General features: G+C 44.8%; 1 protein-coding gene across 1 annotated transcript in view; it reads left to right on the top strand.

Annotated features, from left to right (window-relative positions):
- Positions 1-20,982, top strand: part of PREX2 (phosphatidylinositol-3,4,5-trisphosphate dependent Rac exchange factor 2) — a 1,250,200-nt gene that overhangs the window by 935,343 nt on the left and 293,875 nt on the right. Inside the window, exon 33 of the mRNA XM_085605489.1 lies at positions 14,677-14,894. Coding sequence (XP_085461615.1) covers positions 14,677-14,894 — 218 coding nt within the window. The remainder of the gene's footprint in view (positions 1-14,676; positions 14,895-20,982) is intronic.

Here is a 20,982-nt window from a genome sequence, read left to right as displayed (position 1 = left end):
GAGACCACCGAATTAAAGTCCCCGCCCATAAGCAAAAGACTGTCCGGAAGTGCAAGCAGCATTCGACCCAAGTCCGCGAAGGTGGAGTTCTGGAGGCCCGGGGGGACGTAAACTGAGACCAGGGCAAGGGGATGCCCCTCCCACCTCCCAGTCAGACACACATAACGCCCTCTGTCATCTGAGACTACCCTGGTGATCTCCAACGGAAGTGAGGATCGCAGGAGAATGCCAACCCCCCTGGAGCCAGTTGTGAAACCAGAATGAGCCACGAGGCGGTATCCCCCCCTATTCATTGCATGGCAGACATTACCAACCAGATGCGTCTCCTGGATAAACACCACATCAGGAGTCAGACGACGCAAGTACTGCAGTACTACACCCCGTTTGATACGGTCCCCCAACCCATTGACGTTCCATGACATCAGCTTCAACCCGTCCCCCCCCATCCCCTCCAATAAATCAAAGGTCCCCCAGTAAGCAGCACAGTTCCCGATGGTGGACAAAAATCAATACCTCGCCCTGCAAACAAAAAACACACAACAAAACAACCCCTCCTTCCCCCCCACCCCCCCCAACATCCAACTCCCCCCACCCTGCACCCCTGCGGGCCAAAAAACCCCCCCAACTTGCAGTGTGCCTGTCGCCCAACTAACCCCATTCTACGAAAAGACCCCAGAGGAGGAAAGGGACCCGACCCCGCCCGCCCCCCACACAGGTCCTAGCAAGACACAATGAACCAAAGAAGTACAACCCAGCTGAACAGTGCAAAATGGCAAAATCAAGGACCAAAAGTCACTCCAAAGGGGACCCGTCACCGTTGGCACCTGCAGAGGGCCCGGGACGGCCACCTCTGTCCGGCAGCGAGTCCAGCCAGTCACTCACGGCCACAGGAGAGTCAAAAAAGGCAGTCCGATCCTCATGTTCCACTCGGAGTTTTGCAGGGTAGAGCATAGAGTACTTTAGGCCCAGTTCACGAAGACGACGTTTCACCCCCTGGAATCCCATCCGCTGTTTCTGGACAAGTTGGGTAAAGTCCGGATAAAAGTTAATGGATGAGTTCTCATATCGAACCGGGCCATGGACACGCGAGGCCTGCAGAATCGCATCCCGGTCTCTGTAGTAAAACAGCTTGGCCACGATAGGCCTCGGGGGGGCCCCCGGCCGTGGTCGACCGCCCGGAACTCGATGGGCCCGCTCCACGGCAAAGAACTTACTCAAGCCAGCAGGGGTCAACTGTTGGAGGATGAGCTCCTCGACCAGGAGGTCAACCGGGCGGTCGTCGGAGGACTCCGGTACGCCTATGACACGGATGTTGTTGCGTCGGGCCCGTCCCTCGAAGTCCTCCAGCCGCCGGGCCATCTGATCGTTGACCACCTTGATGTCACCAAGCGCGGCCTGCAGGCCCGACACATCCGCCCCAAGGGTGGAGGTCCGCGCATCGAGAGCCTGAACCCTCTCATTTGTTTTGGAGAGATCCGCCCGTATTAAGGTGACATCAATTGCCACCGTGTCGATTTTACGGGCCAGGGCCTCGTATTGCGTGGCGATGGTTTCCCTGATGCCATCAATGGCGCCCATGATATCCTGTAGGGAAAGCTCCGAAGAGACGGACGTGCCACCACCGGTGGCGTCCGGGGGGGGACCGGCCGCTCCAGGGGAGCCTCTGCCCTGAGTGTAGCGGTCCATGTTGTTGGTCTGGACCGATCCCCCACGGAGGGAGGCCTTAGTCTTACGCCCCTCGGGGCCCCCCTTGCCCCCCATGTGGTCACGGACACCGAAGGGGACCGCCGATCAAAGTAGCAGAGGCACCGGCACCGGAGACTAGCGCCTCATCCGAGACCACAATATGGCGGTGCGGGGGGACCCAAGGCGATAGGCACTCTAGTGGCAGATGGAGACAAAGCCTCGTGCAGAGGCCCAGGATACACCCCGCCACCTCAAGCGCTCCACCGGCCAGCCCCCTGAGGTCCGAAAGTGAAACCGAAAGTGGTCGAGCGGCCCCTGGCACCGCGCTGCAGCCGCTGTTGTTCAATTGCGACACGGCTCCACTGTTCACCTTCGCCCCGGGCACCTCCGTCGGGTGGGTCCCAAAAGTTCTAATAACGATAACTCAGGATTCCCAGGTCCGATTCAATTTCTGAAAAGAGATACGTGCTCAGCCGGTCTTCATCTCCCAGATTCCATAAACCACATCAGGATATTATCAGGATAAATTCCGAGGAGCAGCGAGGGTCCGGGGAGCCCTGTGCTCACGCGACCATCTTGGATGCGCGCTAGGCTCCTCCCCCACTAATGCGTTTTTACCTATTAGCTTTATTTTAGCATTTCCCCCATTCAATTTAAATTTTGTGGTTTTGTGTGTTGTGATGAGTTACTTTTCTCATTTTTTTGCATGCTTAAATGGGTTTACTCGGCTTTATTTGCAAACCATAAAACGATCTCATGCCAAACACAAAATGAGAACAGCATGCATTCACTATTTCATACTGGTCTTTAAATTTTAAAAGACATTCCTTCATTGTGGATCATAGGCAATTACGGTTCTTTCATAATACATTCTACCCCGGCACGGGACACGGCCTTCTCTCCACGAGCGCCCCACTGTTAATGGCTGGCAGGACTGAGTTTAATATGCATCCCGCCATTGTATTTGTTTTTGTTTACTCCTCACGTTAGCAAACCAAGCTTAGATGCCTGCAGTGAGATCAGCGGGGGAGCACTTCAAAGGGTCCGCTCCCCCGCCTGGAATGCGCTCCCCCGCCCCTTCCAAGTGCGCGCGCCACGCTCCGCCGGACTTGTCTTGTTTTATCAGGCATCCATGTTTTTAGACCACACATGGCTGGCTGCCACGGCCCCGAGAGACAGCAGATAAACACTGAACTGTTCACCGGCTAACAGGCCACTGACTCTACCGACGTCATTCGGGACTTTCTTTCACCGTGAAGCCTGCACACGTGACTGACCTCTCTCCTCACGGCTTTCAGAACTGAACGTGCCTAATTGCCACAGCCATATGGGACATTCGGTGACTGCTCTACAGGTACTTTACTACTACTGTGCCTCGTGCCTGCAGACCCCAGGGAGAGCGACATGTCTCAGAATCTGCCCTGCTATTCCTACTAATAGTTCCCATGCCCTGCCAGTCACTGGCGACTTGGACACGTCACTGCGTCTGACCGAGGTTCATCGGCCTCTTGATAAGTCTTCAGATTTCCGCAGCAACCAGCCCACCCCTCGCAGGTAGAAATCCCTATTCACATCAGCCACGCACGCTGCCCTCTACCACCCTCGGGCTGAGGCGGACATAACAAAACAAGTGCGTCAGGAACAGGCAGACACAGCAGACCTGAACTGACTAGATAAACTCGACAGGGTTGATAAGGCACCGTGCCCCAGCTCGTGGACAATACTTTCACTTTTGCAAAAGGCCAGTTCACCTCTGCTCACTACCCCGACCTCAGCTGCGCTCACACATCTGCTCCTCGTCTCTTTTTTTTTTTTATGGATATGTTGCCACAACTCTTTGTGCATGGATTAGTTCAGTGATGAACCACACCTGATTGGAAGTGGGGCCACTTCTGCTGAGGCCCACTGTTCAATCTGCATACGTTAATGGGCGAGCTCCCCTTCCCCCCCCAATAGAAACCCATCTGCCTGGGAAAGGCCGTCCAGCCCCCCACTGGGCCATTGGCAGCATCTGAGACAGCACAAATCGGCCACCACTCTCGCCAAAAGGCAACTTAGGGCTGCATCTCCGATACACGCCCATTGCCCGAGTGCCCGCCTTAACAATCGCTCCTGTTTTGCAAGTGAGCTGTGGGACACTTTTTTTTTTTTTTTTTTACAACCGGTGGTGCTTTTTGACCAAAATGGCAATAAAGAAATGTAAACAAAATACAACCGGTGGTGCTTTTTGACCAAAATGGCAATAAAGAAATGTAAACAAAGTATGTGCTTTACAAGGCATGGGAGAAGGCATCGTGCAGGCAATGTTTGTTGTAAGATTCGGGGAATCCACAGTAAAACCCGGCCCAATCGCCCACAAACAGTCAGACAAGCATTTGCAATGCAATAGGTTTCGCATTTATACGAGTTTGAGCTATTGGCATTGTAAATGACAATGCTTTTTATTTAAGTTTGGTTTTTTAAAAACATAAATAAAAGGCACTGTCATTTACAATGCCAATAGCTCAAACTCGTATAAATGCGAGACCTATTGCATTGCAAATGCTTGTTATAAACGTGTAACCAATAACACACCAGTTTAAGGATGCCTCCAAGTATAGCCAGGTAACTAAATCAAACGCTTTTAAAGGGTCAAGCGTTATGGCAGCAGAGGGGGAGTTGGCAAAGGAGAATCTTTCAATATTGTGCCTGAAAGTGCATATGTTTTCATTTGCTAGCCTGCCTTTAACGAAGCCTACTTTAGTGTTATGTATGATTATTTTAACAATAATGGAATCAAGTCGAGTGGGCAAGATCTTTGAATAGATTTTTGCTTCCATGTTGCTGAGAGAGACTGGTCAGAAGTTTTTGAGGCCCAGAATATATTTACTTTTATGAGGGATAACCTCTATGTTAGCACTAGTGGTAGTGCCTGGGACTTTACCAGTTGGCGCAAAGTTATTAATTGCTGGCTCAAGAGGGAAGATAAGGGCTTTGATCAGAGATTTGTAGAAGCTAATGGGAAAACCAATAGGGCCGGTAGCATTACCAGAGGGAATCCATTTGATAGCTTCAATTAATTCTTTCTTGTTCATAGGTTTGTATAATTTCACCCTATGAGTGTCTGAATTATGAGATTAGGGAATGGAGTTCAAGAAAGGTAAACACTCCTCTTTGGAAGTCAATATAGAGGGGTATACAGTTTGGCACAAAAGTTATTGAAGAGCTTCAGAATGCCATTAGTGTTGGTTTTAATCTTACCGGCAGAGTCTTTAATGCTAGAAATGATAGAGTTGTTCTTTTTAAATTTCAAGTATGCAGCAAGGGATTTCCCAGCCCTGTTAAGGTATGATATTTTTTTCCTTTCTGAGAATGAACCCACAGATAGGCTCTTTTACTTATAATAGAAGTTAATTCATATTTCAATTTTTTTGAGCAACTCATGAGTGCAAGGGTTTTTAGTGTTCCTTAATTTGATTTCCTGTAGTTTGATTTATTTTGAGAGAAGATCAATCGACTGTTTGATCTCTTTTGTTTTTGCAATCCATTCGGTTGAACATTATAGAGCATCCCACAGTGTAATTGGAGAGGATGTGGACCCTTTGTAGAAAATGTTGACTGCTTGGCTTAGGGTTTTCAGTTCTTCCGGGTCTTTAATAATTTTGGTATTCATGCACAGAAGATAGTCAACTCTAAAAAAGGCTCTGGTGAGGAGAAGATGGTGAAATCCCTGCCTGTCTGGTTATGTAACCACCAAATGTCCTCAAGTCCTAGGACAGAGCAGAGGTCGCACATGGATTTATGGGATTTAGGAGGCCTGAATTTAAATGCCGAATCTCTATCCACAATTGGGACACTTGGCATATTAAAGTCTTTACCACATACAATATGTGCAGAGAGAAGTAGGGGCACCACTTTGGATGTGTTAGCCAAAATTGCGGTGGATCTCCATGTGGAGAGTAGATAGTGACCACATACATTTCAGAGTTGCTGCATTGGAGTCACGTACTAAGCCATCTGCCTTTGTTGTCTTGTTGGGAAGTAATGATAGAGAGGCCAGAAGCTCTAGATATTAATGTAATGACCCCATTGGTTTTAGAAACAGTCTCAGAGATGGTCAGGTACTTGACTCAACCACCTCACATCAAAAGTGCCTGTTTCTAGACATTTTTTTTTTTTGATGGCAAACTCTGTCACCGGCTATAATTTGACAATATTCAGCTTTATTTCATGATTTTACTGGGTGGTTATGGCCCATGATATTCAATGAAACTACTTTTAAGGAGGCCATAAGTGAAGAATCATTTCATTGGGGGCCAGACTCGGTGACATGTAAAATTGCAAAAACAATGAGCATGTGAGGGGGCATTTTATAAGGATACCATCAGTTTGGATAAGTCTCTGTATGGTTAAGAGAATTCATGCAAAATGCCCCAGGAGGGAACAGATTGTAGTGTTGAAAAATCGTCCAGAGGAGAGAAGACACACCGCTAAAGCAGGATAGACACAGAAGGCAAAAGCAGCCAAAAGAATATGGAAAACCAACCAGAAACAATAAAGGCCACCCCTTAGGAAAGGAGGAGAGGTCTTTATGAGACAAAGATGTATGTCCAGAACAATTGAGAGACACAAGCGAGGGTGAGCTTACCAAGGTATAATAACAACATAGAAACGAAGGAGCCATTGGAGGACATTACGAGGGGAAGTTGCATTCCATAATCTCATAGCTCATTAGATAAGCAATAGCTTATCAACACCTGCTGATCGCAACCAGGTACACAAAAAAATATATTTTAAAAGTATAAGCAACAATTATGCCATAAGCTGCAGCACACCATGCAACAGAAAGTATATTTGTATTCAAGGTTGTGACACAGGGACACAGCAAATGTAGGGAGTATTATTATTGATAGTCAACGGGAAAATTTCAGATTAAAATATCCAGTTTCAACAGGGTAGTGTATGTTTGGTAGCTGCTGTAAAGGCATCCTTCCAATTTACTACCAAAGCAGTCAGCCTACGTGGTCAAGATAACATTAAACGAACAGGGAAAAATGGCTCCAACAAACCTGCAAGCAAAAATAGTTAAAGAAGTAGAAGAATTGCCAGCGTACCAGATACATGCATATCCAGTTGAGCGCACAAGGCAACCTCATCGAGTACAGTGTTGAGAGAAATTTCTACTATATAGGCAGCAATAGATGAGCCCAGTAATAATCCAGGAGATCCAACGAGGATCATAGTGTTCCGACATCAAAAAAGTAGCGACCACAGCAGATAAGATTGGTTTGTTAATAAGGGAAAGAACGCTAGTACATGCATCAACAAATGATTAATTGAGGTGGAGAGGAGATTCAGAGCAATGAGTCCACAGCAGCTCGTGGAAAGGTATTACAAAGTGAAGGCGCAGAGGTAACAAGATTCAAGTAGCAGACAAGGTGAAGGAGAGATCTTCCGTACAGGATTTGGATTTATTGTCATGGAAGGTTTCCAACTCCGCGGGTTCCGTGAAGATCAATGTTTTGCCATTAAAGACAATTTATATTTAGAAGGGCTCACAAAGGAGTATTGGGTTTACCTTTCAGTGAGTCTTTTCCTAAGCACCAGAAAGCCTTTTCTACAGATGACAATGCCCCTTGCATAATCCTTCGAGATGGAAATGTTTTATCCTTTCCAAGAGATTAATCAGATTTTGCACATATGTGCCAGAATCTGCTCAGAATGTTGGTGTCTCAGTGGTTAAAAAATGAAAGGTCTCGGATCAGAAGCGTTCTTCAGTTTTAAGGTGTGACCTCAATGAGCTTTGTCGATCTCAAAATCTCTGATGAAGGAGATACCTAAGACATTCGGGATCCAAGCTGTAATGAAGGTGATCGAAGAAGGGGCTCCCTGTCCATGTCCTGAGGGAGGCCAAGAACCCTAACATTGCTCTGCCTATTTTTATTTTCCAAATCAGTGATCTCTCTCCTCAGGGAAGTCAGCGTGTTGTTCGTTTTTTGGAGCCTCTTCGATTGGAGGTAGTTGTGATCTTTCAGGGAACTGATAATGTTGTCAGCGTTGGTAATCCTCCCTGTAAGTTCTTTCAGGTCCTTTTTCATCGCTGGCCCTTCAAATTGTAGCAGTTCCATGTTCGTTTTTGTGCTATGGGGGTTGCCATGAACAGTTGCATAACGAAAGTTGAAGGGGCCCCCCTGCAAGGTACACAGAGGGGCCCCCGGTCCGGATTCAGTCCAGAGCTCTCAGGCCTCAGTACTGTGCAACACCCATCTACTCTAAATGTGATGACTAGTGGGATGTGGGATGACGGCACACCAACTTGACAAAGCTCAGACTGATAAGAATTATAGAGCGATCCTCGCTTCTCAGTAAAAGGAAAAAACATGCAGCTCAGCTCATACATAAATAAGGAACCAGGGTATCTACCATAAAAGGTTCCAACACTGATTTAAATCACCACTAGACGTGTGAGAAAAACGTTTTAAAAAACTATCACCTGTCATCAAAAAAGGAAGAGGATGTGGGAGTCAGTGTCAAATCCACCTTCGGTGGCATGGGAATTGTAGGGTCGGACAGGGACACAAAAATTGGTCTGGGCACCAAATTAAAATGGTCCCCCTTTAGGAAACCAGATGGCGATAAAAGTGGCCCACATTTGTAAATCAGGCCAGTTTTGAACTTGTAAAGACACGCTCTATGGATATTTTGCAAGTTATGAGAGACAGAATGTATTTGTGTTTGCTGCTGGCAATATTTGTGGTGATATCAGGGAAATCAACAGTGAAAACCATTCCACCAAGCCAAAAAATAGACCCACAAACTGCAAAAACACAAGCCTACACACTGATCTGTGAGAGCTGTGAGACCAGCCTCTCGGGCACTGCCAAACTGCCCTATAGGCAAGTCAGACCCTGGACCTTTTTGAAACAGCACACCCTACTTACATACACAAGCCGCCGTCTCCCCCTCTGCTAATGTCACAACGGGCTTGATGTATGAAAGGGTTTCCCATTCAGCATCAATGGGAAAACATGTTAGTACATATGGGTCTAAGTCCCACCAGATGAGTACCAGTGGCGGCTGCTACCTGAAAGCAGTAGTGGGCGGGGTGGGGGGGAATCGGGTTAAATATTTTTATCACTTACCTCCCGGCCAGCCGGCTTGCCGGTCACCACCTGGCCAGCCACCGCCGCCTCTCTTGTGTCCTCTTCCTGGCTTCTTGGGGAAAACAGCAAGCAGGTAGTACTAGGGCTCCCACGCTCCCCACAGTCAATCACAACGCTGCAATGCAGTGTTGTGATTGGTCTGAGTGCCGTGACACGGCGCTCATCCAGGGGCTGGAGGGGTGGGCATGTTCTCCTCTCAGGCTGTAATGCAGCCTGCTTGGAGAACATGCTATGTGCGCATGACTGTTTGGCGGGCCCGAGAGGGCCGGCCAATCACTCATGCTCACATAGGGAGTGCAAACCACTCCTCCCCCTGCTCTAAGAGCAGCCCCGCCCAACAAAGACGCTGCAACAGGAAAAAATAATATGAAAATAACCTCAAATTATTATCATTTGATTTTTTTACACTGCATAAAGCAGTGGGGCGGTGATCCTCCGCCTTAGCGGGGGAACCACCACTGATGAGTATGTTACTCAAAGCCTTGTCTTTCTACCACCCATGCCACTCGCCACTCACCAAGGGCCAGATGTGCGACCATTTGCATTAGTGACTCGCAAATTGTGAAAAATTGCGAGTTGCAATTTGCGAGTTGCAATTTGTGTGAGTGGCTTACCACCTACTTCAAGTAGGTGGTAAGCCACTCACACACGGGAAGGGGTCCCCAGGGAACCCCTTCCCCTTTGTGAATGGTCACGAAAATATTATTTAAGTGCAGTTAGTGGTCCCAGGGACCACTGCCTGCCCTTAAAAAATGAAACTGAAAAGTTTCATTTTTCTTTTTTAAATGCATCGCGTTTTCCTTTAAGGAAAACTGGCTTCATTTTTTAAAAAAAATGCTTTATTGAAAAAGCAGTCCCAGACATGGTGGTCTGCTGACCCCATAGTCCACCGTCCCTGAGAGTGCTAGCCATTCCCAATGGGGTCGAAAATTACGCCTGCCTCATGAATATTGATGAGGCATGCAATTTGCAACCTCATTGGGAATCGCAAACAGTGTCTGAGAGACTCTTGTACATTCAGTTTAGTGTGTCGCAAATTGTGAGTTGCAATTCTGCGCAATTTGCGACTCGCTAACCTGCATGGTCGTACATCTGAACCTTAGAGGTGTATACATTCATTCTGTACGCTAAAAACCCACTGATTGAGAAACATGCAGAAGCATGCTCTACATATTGGCATCAGTCAAAAGGTCAGTATTAAAGGCTTCATTGTCTACAGATATTTTCTGAAACGAGCAGCTTTCAAAATATAGAAGGAACTCGTTCTTACTCAGCTATCGTGAGCTCTTATAATTGTTTTTAAGAGTATAATATTAGATTACTATATGAATAGGCATTTCAGGAATACGTATCTGCCCATCTACTTGTTTACACCCAAACATGCCTGTCTGCTATCGATCATATCATTGGCATTTCTGTCTCTTTGGCATTCTGTTGTATCTATCTGAATTTGTCTGTTTTCCCTCTATATATCTGATTTTCTATCTATTCATCTTTTTGCATTACTTTCTTTTTACATGGTTTTCCGTTCATTGGTCTGGTTGCTGTCAGTCAGTTTTTCGATCTGTCCCTCTGTTTGTCTGTCTTTCTGATAAAGCATATTTCTCTATGTACCTCTGCCTGTTCTGTCTATCTCTCAAACTTGTTGTCCATTCTTGTTTCTAATACTCTGACGGCCCCTGCATCATCCATCCACACAATCACTCACCCATTCAAATTAATTCATCCATCCATGCATTCATCCATCCATGCATTCATCAGTCGCTGTCTCTCAATTTTCTGATTCAATCTCTCTCCTTCCCTCTCTTGTTATATCTTTCTATTTCTATATATCTCTCTAGAACTAATTTGCAAACCTTCTATAAATAGTTTTGTCTTGCTTCTTACTATGAACTTAGTTGGCCCTTTAAAGTCACTTTGACTAACATATTAATTCTAATAACATCACGTGTGTGATTTCAAATGCATCATTGTTTTGTTGTGTGATGTTGCATTAAAAATGTCCCACTAACTTTCAGTATGGGTGACTGATTATCCAATTGCTATTCTGAAACATTTACAAGTGAAAGCTGATTTCACCAGGCTAAATTTGAAATAGCAATAACAAGCCTTGTTTAAGGGAATTGGTGGATGAATAGATGATTGCACAAAATGAGTCAATGGTTGGAAGAATGTATGATGCCACCCACTCAATTACTACTCACCCATTAACATGGTCACTCATCTTTGCATTCATTTAATCACACATTAACTATTTTTTTTATTTGTCACTCACCAATTTACAATATCACAGACACAAATTTGCCAATCGGTGCACTTTCAGGTATAAGTCTGACTTATTGGCCTTCCCAATGCTTTCTCTCACAGACTCCCAAACTATTGCTTGGGAGGGAAGGATTAAAATGTGTCCTAGTTGGGGGGAGTATTACCTGCTGACAAAAGCAGGGACAAGGGCACAATCGTCGCTGCCCTTGCAACCAACGCCTCAAGCAATTTTTAAACCTGAAATGTGTTCTTCTTGTAATTGGGCCCCAAGTGTCTTAGTGGGGGGCCCATCTACCTTCGATCGAACCATTTGAAATGGGGTAACTTACTTTGTAAACATGGGCCTGCTTGCGGATGCTATCAGACAGTTTGGTGAAATAACGTTTGTGCTGTAGCTGAGTGTAAGTGGATGAGATGCTGGAGACTGTGCGGATTTTGCAGAGGTGAAGGCAGAATAAGAGGGGCAGGACGAATTTTAACAAAAGATGGCTAAGGTAAACTTGCTCAGATTCCACTGAGATAAAAAAAAATATATAGGCTTACTTTTAAAACCATGAATTTCACAGTGTGCTATAAAGCTTTCAAATGTCTGGAGAGGAACAGTTTTTGCTTACTTGTTATTACAAATATGCTTTTGGCTTCTCTAATAGCTTATCGTTAATTTGACTAAAGGGATTAGTGGATCACATATTGTAAAATCTACAAAAATCCAAGTTTCACTTTACCAGTCATTTAAACTGGTGCAACACCACTTTTTAAGGAAAACTGCTGTTGTCAGCATCGTTTGGCAGCCTACAGGGGCTGCGTTCGATGGCAGTTGTTGTAGCTCAGTCTGTGCTGAGAGGGCCCCCTGCAATGAAGTCAGTTTCTTTAGGATAGTGTCCAACGTCAATGCATTGTCCGATTTGTCTGTTACAGGAGCGCCATGATGTGGCGGAACTTGCTTTTCTCTCTTTAAACTTTCTTTAAATTCTTTATCTTTATAGTTTTTACCTTCATTGTGTTCTCTAATGTCCTCCATGTTCGCGCCCTATATACAGTGAAAATGAGGTCAAGGGAAGCTTGCAGCACAAAGGAAGGCACTCCTTCTGTGAACGCTCAAGGTGCTAAGGTGCACGAAGGAAATCGTATTGTGATAAGACACCACTAGGGCTCTTTGTGTGGAAACACTGAAACAAGTAGAGTAAGGATAGCGAAATATAAGAGAGAGCAAAAGCTTATTAAAGAATATTGTGACCAGCTCTATATCTCAGGCATTACTTCTCTTTAAGTGCAAGATCTCAAACATATAATTGTCCAAGGGTGTAGTGAACTCCCCCTAAAAACGGCCCAATGGACAAAGAGAGAAATAAAGAATCAAAACCTCGTACCAAGCATGCTTATACACAGTTACTGCATTTAGTGGTATTTTGTTTAGTGTGGGTCAAATATAATGCAATAGGGACGGAAGGTTCCAGATTACTTCCAGAGGCTGGCTTTGTCTTCTTTGGCTCCGCAGCCCCCTCCGTATTACCACCTATGCACTAGTATTGCATTCAATGATATTGCATTTTGTGAATGCCCAAAAATACTGCAGAAGGGAGTTGGAGAAGCAAGAAGGTTCCAAATCACTCCCCACAGCACATTGCCTTCCACGTGCACCACAGCCTGCTGTGTGTTACTTTAGTGGCTGATGTGTTGTCATCAAATTAGCCTCGGAGACAGTACTGATTTTCATTGTTTTTTTTTAATCCTCATATCACCAAAAAAGCATCTGTAATACTTTATATAGCCGCCCTTCTGGATTGTGCGCCCTGCGGCCTCTGCATTCGCTTTGACAGTATTGATGATATAGCATGCCAGAGGGGAAAGGTGTGGACCCTTCTAAATAGGGCAAGCCAACGACTGCTACCTGATCACCAAACATTGGTCAGGGAGGAGCCGTCACAACAAGACGGTGAGTGTAGGCGAGCGGCGCAGCCATGACCATGCGTGGCCGCATCCATGCCGAAGTCGCTCAGAAGTGGGATCGCTGGAGGGCAACCAAGGATCGCTCGGCCCTCATCCTTGTGCAGGAAACAGTCCCTGACCATAAGAAGTGGTGGGCTTGAATTAGAGAGGCTCCAGGGAGAGGAGTAGTGACAGGCTCACGGGAGCTCAGGGAAGAGCTACTATTCCGCTCAGGTTCCAAGCCATGCCCCCCCCACACCAACCCCTATTTTGACCACATTAGATGTGGCGCAACATTTGCCTGCACTGCTTGGCTCTGGCATCATTCGCACTCCAAATACGTGCAAATATTTCTTCAACGTTGCTTTTAGAGCCAGAATCTAAATGTTTAAGTGTGAAATTCATGAAAAAGTGCCACTTAAGCATACAGATAATACATATTCATTGAACTGCTGGAAGCCACCCGTGCACCGATTACTGGTGTGCACAATCATTTGTGCACAGCATGTAATTTATCCCAGGGCGTTCACTGGATCCGTTGGGTGCCTGCTCTCTGGATCTAAAGATCGGTGAAAGGCTCATTGGCCTGGCCAATGCGAGAAGGAACAGGGCAGAGTGGTAAAGCTAACACTTCATTGGATACGCTGTGTGCCTGCTCTCTCAACCCAAAAAACTGTGAAAGGCTCATTGGCCCGGCCTATAAGAGAGTGGACAGGGCAGTGTGGTAAAGCTAACGCTTATTTGGATACGCTGTGTGCCTGCTCTCTCAACCCAAACATGAGTGAAAGGCTCACTGGGAAAGGGGTGAGGCAGAGCGGTAAAGCTGTCGCTCATTTGGACAGGTAGTGTTGATCCTTACTGAAGATACCATTTGCAGGGCTTTACTTTGTACAGACTTTAGAAAGCAACTAGTAATTTTAAGTCACTTGAAGGTCTCTGCAGTGGTGTAGATAGGGGGGGGGGGGGGGCGGTGGGTGCAGGCCCGCCCGGGTGTCATCACTGAGGGGGGGTGACAAAATGGCAAAAATGTGTGTTTTTTAAACACATATTTTTGCCATTTTGTCATGCCGGGGGTGAGAAGAAATTTGCCAATGGGTTTCTGTAGTGTCATTCTATTAGGTATTTTCGGTGTCACATGTATATTTTAACACACATCAACACAGATCATACACACGAATGCACGTGCTCAAATGTTCCTTGTTAAAAAGGAAAAACATTTATTCTGCTTTTGGAAACAAAGGCACAAGATAAATCTTTAGTCTGGCTAGCCACTCAAAGCCACAACGCTGGATACAAAACACACTGTGGCCTTATCACTTTTGAGTATGTAAAGCAGTACTCTTTTACTACTTGGTTTATGTACTACATGCCTTTGTGAGTTGGACCCCACATTACTAAAATTGGAATATAATGGGGATGTTCAGGGAATGTTCATGTATTATTAGTATCAGCAGACAGGAATGTGCCGCCTTTGGAAGAAAGTCCTAAAGGTAAATGCTCATTTCATGTTCTTTTATGCTAACTGCAGGTGGTATTACATAGCTTGTAATTTATAAGCATATTACTCCTTCTTATTGTAAATAAATCACATTGCACATTTGACTGTCTTTCGAATGCGATTTACATATTTCCTCTTTACCGTTCTGGTTCGCAGACAGTGAGATACAACTGAGGAGGGACATGGTCTTTTGCCAGAGCTTGGTGGCCACAGTGTGTGCCTTCTCGGAGCAGCTCGTGGCCGCGTTGAACCAGATGTTTGACAGCAGCAAGGAGTACGAGGGCGAGACGCACGAGACCAGCAAGCGATGGCTGGAGCAGATAGCCAGTGCAGGTGTTCTGCTGCATTTCCAGTCTCTGCTGACGCCAAACCTGGTAAGGAACAACCTGGCGGGTTTGAAATACTTTACAAGTCATGTTGTGGGACACAGTGTACATAGCTCGTCCATTCTTGTTTAACTTATCAGTTTTTACATAGAAAGATTGAAATGTGCGTTATTTCTCCGTAATCCTCATCTAGTAATTGAGTACATGCTCTGTGACACGTTATTTCGTTTTTCTTACGTTTATGTATTTAGCAACAACATCAAAAACTATTTAGAAAGATCACATGGGCTTGATTTTGTTCAGGGTGCACAACTGGTTTAGACCGTGGTTGTGTACTACATTTGAAGAAACGTATAGCTGGCAATACATGCATTAATGCTGTGAATTAATGCTTGCACTGATTAGAACCAATGAGCAGCAGTTCACCTGCCACGCGGTGCACCTATCCTTGTGGCACCTTTGACTCTTAACAGGGGCCTGAAGACCCCTAAATGGTGAACACAGTTGAACTCCACAGCCACCCAAGTGGTGACATTAAGAAACCCCTTTGGGGGCTGTGGAGGTGAGTATGCATGAACACACATTGCTGGTAGAGATGCAAGGAAAGGTTGACATGCCTTTTGATGGAGGGTGTGGACTTGTGATTTCTCCATGCCGTCTACCAAAGAGTGTGCTTACAGTTGCATTAGCTTTATGACTATTTCTGTGGGTTTACAGGTAATGCATTACTCCTGGGAGTTTTGATCTATGAATCTGCACTTGTAACATGGAAGGTATGCATGGACAAAGGCAACCCTTCATTTGCAAGCGGCTGTGTTACCAATTACAGAAAAAGCATTTGACATTAAACAGGTACGTTGCCCCACACAGTGTGCAGGGCAGAAGTGGGCACACTAATGGTTGCAATGCTTTCTGAAACTATAGGTCGAAGCGGGTGAAAACTACTGGGATGGGCATTCTGATAGATTTTTCCGTAATTCAAAACTGTTCATATACTTTGAAAGAAAGAAAAAGTGTTCCATAAAGACATGTGGATGCCAGTTGGTGCACCTCATAATTTCCATGCCAAGCATGGTTCAGCAGAGACAAGGGCCCCGCCACAGAGCATCAGTCACACAGAGCTTCTGCTTTCAGGCAACATCAGAGGAGTGGTGGCCCTTGGGTTGGTCCTTATCCTAGCGCCTGAGCCTCAGATGGCTACACATGAAAGGACATATCTGCTACCCTTCCATCTCCCCCCGCCACTACTCTTAATCACCATTGATTTCCTGTAGGAATGTGGAATTCCCATATCAATAACAGTGAATTGAAAATCAACCTAACCCTCCAAATGGCCCCAAGCAACTTGTGACACCATAATCCATATATGAATATTTTGCCAAAAGCACTTTGCATTCTGGAACATCTAGTGTTTGCTTTTTATGTTATAACAATTAGCTGTTAAATACTTATGTGCATGGTATTTTCTAGCCATACTCCACACTGTTGACTGTTCCCCTTTCTCATCACTCTCTCAACTACCATTGCTTTGCGTCCTATATCACAGTTCCATATTATTTTTTTGCACTTTTATCATAGTCTATAACACTACATTTTACTGAGAGTTAAAAAATGGACACTAACACCAATCACTCTCCCAGCTCAAGTCCTGTAATGGGGCCCGAGTATCAATTAATTATGTTCCTAGCCGATATTAAGAACTTGCTCTGTGTGCTCTGATAAATGTCTGATCTGATATCTTGGCAACCTAAGCTTTACAGTCTCCTCAACAGGGTTACATTTCTGCTTGTCAATACAATATTGTTAATGAGGTGTGATACCTTGAAACCGGTCCCAGGATGCTTGTTTCTGGTCCAGGGAGGACCTGGCCTGGCAGTTCGGGCTGGACTGTTCCCATGAGGCACAGGGTCAAGACTGATTTGCATATGGCTGGGTCCGAACTGTTGTGTTTGTAATACAATATGTTGGCGGGTTATACAAATAGTGCTTCCTGTGATTAGGCACCCGTGTGATCATCATATCAATGCACTGGAAGCCAGCAATACTTTAATTCGGCCGTAAGTCTTTGTGAGAGAACGTTTCAGGACAAACCTTTGCTCCTACCAAAATGCCTTCTGATGTCCACCCTTGACCTAGATGTAGCTTATACATTGACATCAATAACATAAAGGAATTCTCCTGCAAGATATGATGTGCCATTAGAAAGAGCTAGAAAGGATTTCATGGAAAAGACATAGAGGTAACATAACTGCTCACTGCGGCTGGACAAATACAGAATCGTATTATAGTGCAGGTTCCCTGTGTCCATGTATTTGTCTTCACCTAGTACTGATACCCCTGTACACATGAAAACCTGAACCAGTTCACAAAATGTGTTTCCGACCTGCCCTGTGGAGCTCAGGAAGGGTCATTTTGCCCATGAGCATTTGCAGAAAGAGAATCTGCACCAGCAGAAAATGAGATGGGTGTGAGGAAATTGACTTGTGCATACGTATCTTGCCGTGGTACAAATATTGTGCTCTGCGGCATGTCAGAGGATGTGGCAGATACAGATTCAAGTTTGTATGTCCGCCATATAGAAATGCTTTGAAATCTGCTCTTGTCACCCCTCTGACACCCCTACGGCAGGCCAGACTTAGCACAGGGCTGCCATGAAAAGCACTGTAGGAATGACACAGAAATCCCTATTGTCTGCACTGCAGATGCCAAAGTCCGCCACTCATTAAATCATGTGGTGAGGAGCACTGAGTTGCATTCCAACATCCAACTTAGTATTGGAATTGTAGATGTGTGTATTGACATGCTTTTGTGTCAATAATGCGCATAGTGGCAATATGAGCATGGTGGTGGGAGCGGGACTGCAACCCCCGTGCCCACTTTGCTTATGGGAGTGAATGCATATCAAAAGAGTGAGTGTGAATTTCCTACATTTGTATGCATAGAAGGTCTGGTTAAGCATGCAAGACCAGCACCTACACTTGCTCTGTGGCCTTTTTTCTGATCGCAGGCCCTAATTAGGAATTTGGGGGCATATTATCAAAGGCCATATCGCCGCTTTTTTGGCTTTAAAAGCCAAAAAAGCAGCAAAAATTACATCGCCCTATTTACTAGGCGGCGCTAACATGTTAGCAGCCGGATTCCTAACGCCTCGCCTCGCATCTCCAATGAGATGCAAAGTAGGCGTTCTCAGAGGCAAAGTAGGCGTTTCCATGCAAATACAACATGGAAGAGGGCGCCACCACAACAGCGCTGTATTTACAAGGCGCCCCTGGACTTGAGGAGCTATATAAAAACTCCCGCTAAGCGCGGATATCGCCGATAATGTACGTCTGAAAAATTCCCGAATTAGCCATGTGCATAAAGGGAGGTGGATTATAAGGTTGCATCCACCTCTCCCTATTTACAACATTCCCTTCAGCGCAGTTCTCACATCGCTGGTTTTCATATGATATTGATGGAAATCGCCGTATATCGCCGGATTTCACATCGCCTGTTGGCAAATCGTTGCAAATACGCTGCTAACATGGCGATGTGATCCGGCGATAATGAGAAACGCGCAAGATATTTATCGCTCGTTGTTGATAATATACCCCTAAGTCATTCCCGGGCCTACCTGTATTTCTCCCCACCCTTTCCCCAAAGTGAGTACACACACAAGGTAACTGAACTAGTATTTATTATTAAAGGGCTTGATTAGAAGCAAAACTAGTGCATAATGTATGCAATTTTATGGTAGTCAATGTGGCAATAACTGTGATGATAAAGAATGAAAAGAAAGTAAATAGTATGTACGAGGCAACATAATATTTTATATGATTCACTTTCCTACTAAACCTTTGCTAATCGAAACTTGCACCTAAAAGCCTTCCATCGAGTGGGGTTCAGTATCCTCTTACATACCTATTTACAATTGTCAGGCTTTGTGTGCCTGCTCGGCTTATCTCAATCTGCAGGAGCCCAGCTTCTCATCAGTGGAGGTGAACAAGCCAAACAGTTAACAGGGGAAACCAAGCCAGAGCCAAACCAAGGGGAAGCTCTGGCATTAAGAGACCATGCACAATCCGAGCCCTGAAAATATTTGGCATGTAAGTTATGCAACACACATGTAAGACTATTTATTGCCTTCAAAATTAAAAAAAAATAATATTTGTTTAACATGCAAAAGTTTTTCAGCTTAGCACACCAGATTGAATCTCTTTATCAAGAAGTAGTTATTAAAAGTGATATCGTTTTCAAACAGAAGCTGAGCGACATTCCTGCCCCCACTATGATGACAATGCTACTCGTGAACTGAGAATCAAGTCAATTGTCTTGTGTACCCTATATGTGGCCTGGTTCTTAATATGCATACAGCAGCATTATAGTTTATTAAATCAAACACGAGAGATTTTTGTTCAGCACACATCCAAACCCCATGCATGTTAAGGTGCTGTGATATGTGATAATGAACACAAATATGGCTCGGTGACAAAGTATTTGGCTAGGATCACACAGTTTGTTCAAATAGGGAGGCTGAATTTGAGCTCTGATTTCCCAGTTTCATGCTATGCAGTTCAGCCACTGAACTGACGTCATAGTTTATGCTTTATCCTTAATTTTTACAAGAGGAGATTAGCTCCTTGTAGGTGACAGGCATGTCCCTGAATTTCAAGATGCACCGCTGTGCGCGAGAGAGCTGAAGATGATGTTTTGTACTGTTTCACAGGGCCATCATGAGAAAGGGCCCCATTGATTACTGATGCAGTGTGTGAAAAATGGTGTAGGATCCTTACAGTCCTACCTATGATCATCCGTACAGGACACCACTAGTCCTAAGCTAAAACTCTACGTTATCTGAATGTATAAACTAGAGGCACACTAGCTTAATGCAAAAGCATAAACTACATATTGTTATATAGGGGCCGTCAAAATATACCAATAGCAACCAGCATTAGCAAAAAATGATTGGCGTCCTTAGGCCATAAGCGAATGTTGGGCAGGTGCATTATGGACACCAATGACGATAATATGTAAACTCTCAACAGTTTCACTTATGCACTGATTAACAATATCTGTACAAATAAACCCTCCCGAGCTGTGTATAAAAAAACATATCTTCTGATCTGACAACGAAGCTCATCTCCAATACCTAAAGCAGAAAATAGGCTTTCTCTTCCTGCTCATGGCTTTATGTTGCCTATCTAATAACTCCTCTCTGCAAGCTATTCATCACCTTCAACCTCTTTCCTCCTGTTTCAATTATTCAATAATCAATTCAATAATCCTATGCTTCCCCCATTAGTCAAAGAAATTGATTTAAGAACAGAGCAGCATTGAATCGTTAACATAGTTACCCAAAATTGGATATTTTTTCAGCAATAAGCCATAACTAAAATATGCAGAAATTATGCATATGTAACTATTTTCATAGTTGATTTATAGAGCTGGTGTACTAGCTGCCATTGCCAGATTCATTTGAAGTTGTACACTGTGATTTGCTCCATTTAAATTTAAATCTAGAATTTTGACACGTTTGCCTTATTCATCAGATATCCTAAATTGTGTTTTGCATGCTCTCCTGACCAATTATTAGGAAGCTCAGACGTGGACAATGCAGACGTTTGTAGCTTTTCATACAATTTAAAAAATGTTGTGTTTTGTGAGGCTCGAGCCAGTGCAGTTGTCACACTGAGCCAGAGCTAAACTCAAAACACACAATGTAATTCCATTAACAAACGCATGGCACAACATGCGAATGGACCAACCAGTAAGGCATCAGAATGCACTTGCAATAGCAACTGGGTAGACCTCCTCCCTCCAGGTCATTGCAGACACTGTCTCCTGTCCTGAACGTTTCACCTACAAATCATTGACCTCAAGTGTGTAAGTCTTATTAGTTCCATGAAAGCAAAACAAGACTACAGAATGCACCAGGCTGTCCTATAAAAGTCCCTGTAATGAGTTGGAGGTGGGTGGTCACCCTAAATGGCAACACATCATTATTGTAACTCCCCGGTAAAACAAGAACTTAGATATGGGCCTGTGCTTCCAGAAGATTCCATGATTAGAAGCAGTACAATTATCCAGAAGAATACATTAAAGTCTGTGGAAATGTTCAAAATTTCTGCACTAAAAGTGTTGAAATCTGTGGAAACAA

Source organism: Triturus cristatus, chromosome 5_1, assembly GCF_964204655.1.
Source record: "Triturus cristatus chromosome 5_1, aTriCri1.1, whole genome shotgun sequence".
Lineage (NCBI taxonomy): Eukaryota > Metazoa > Chordata > Amphibia > Caudata > Salamandridae > Triturus > Triturus cristatus.
Note: the sequence above shows the minus strand (reverse complement) of the source record. Positions and strands in the feature narration are given on the sequence as shown.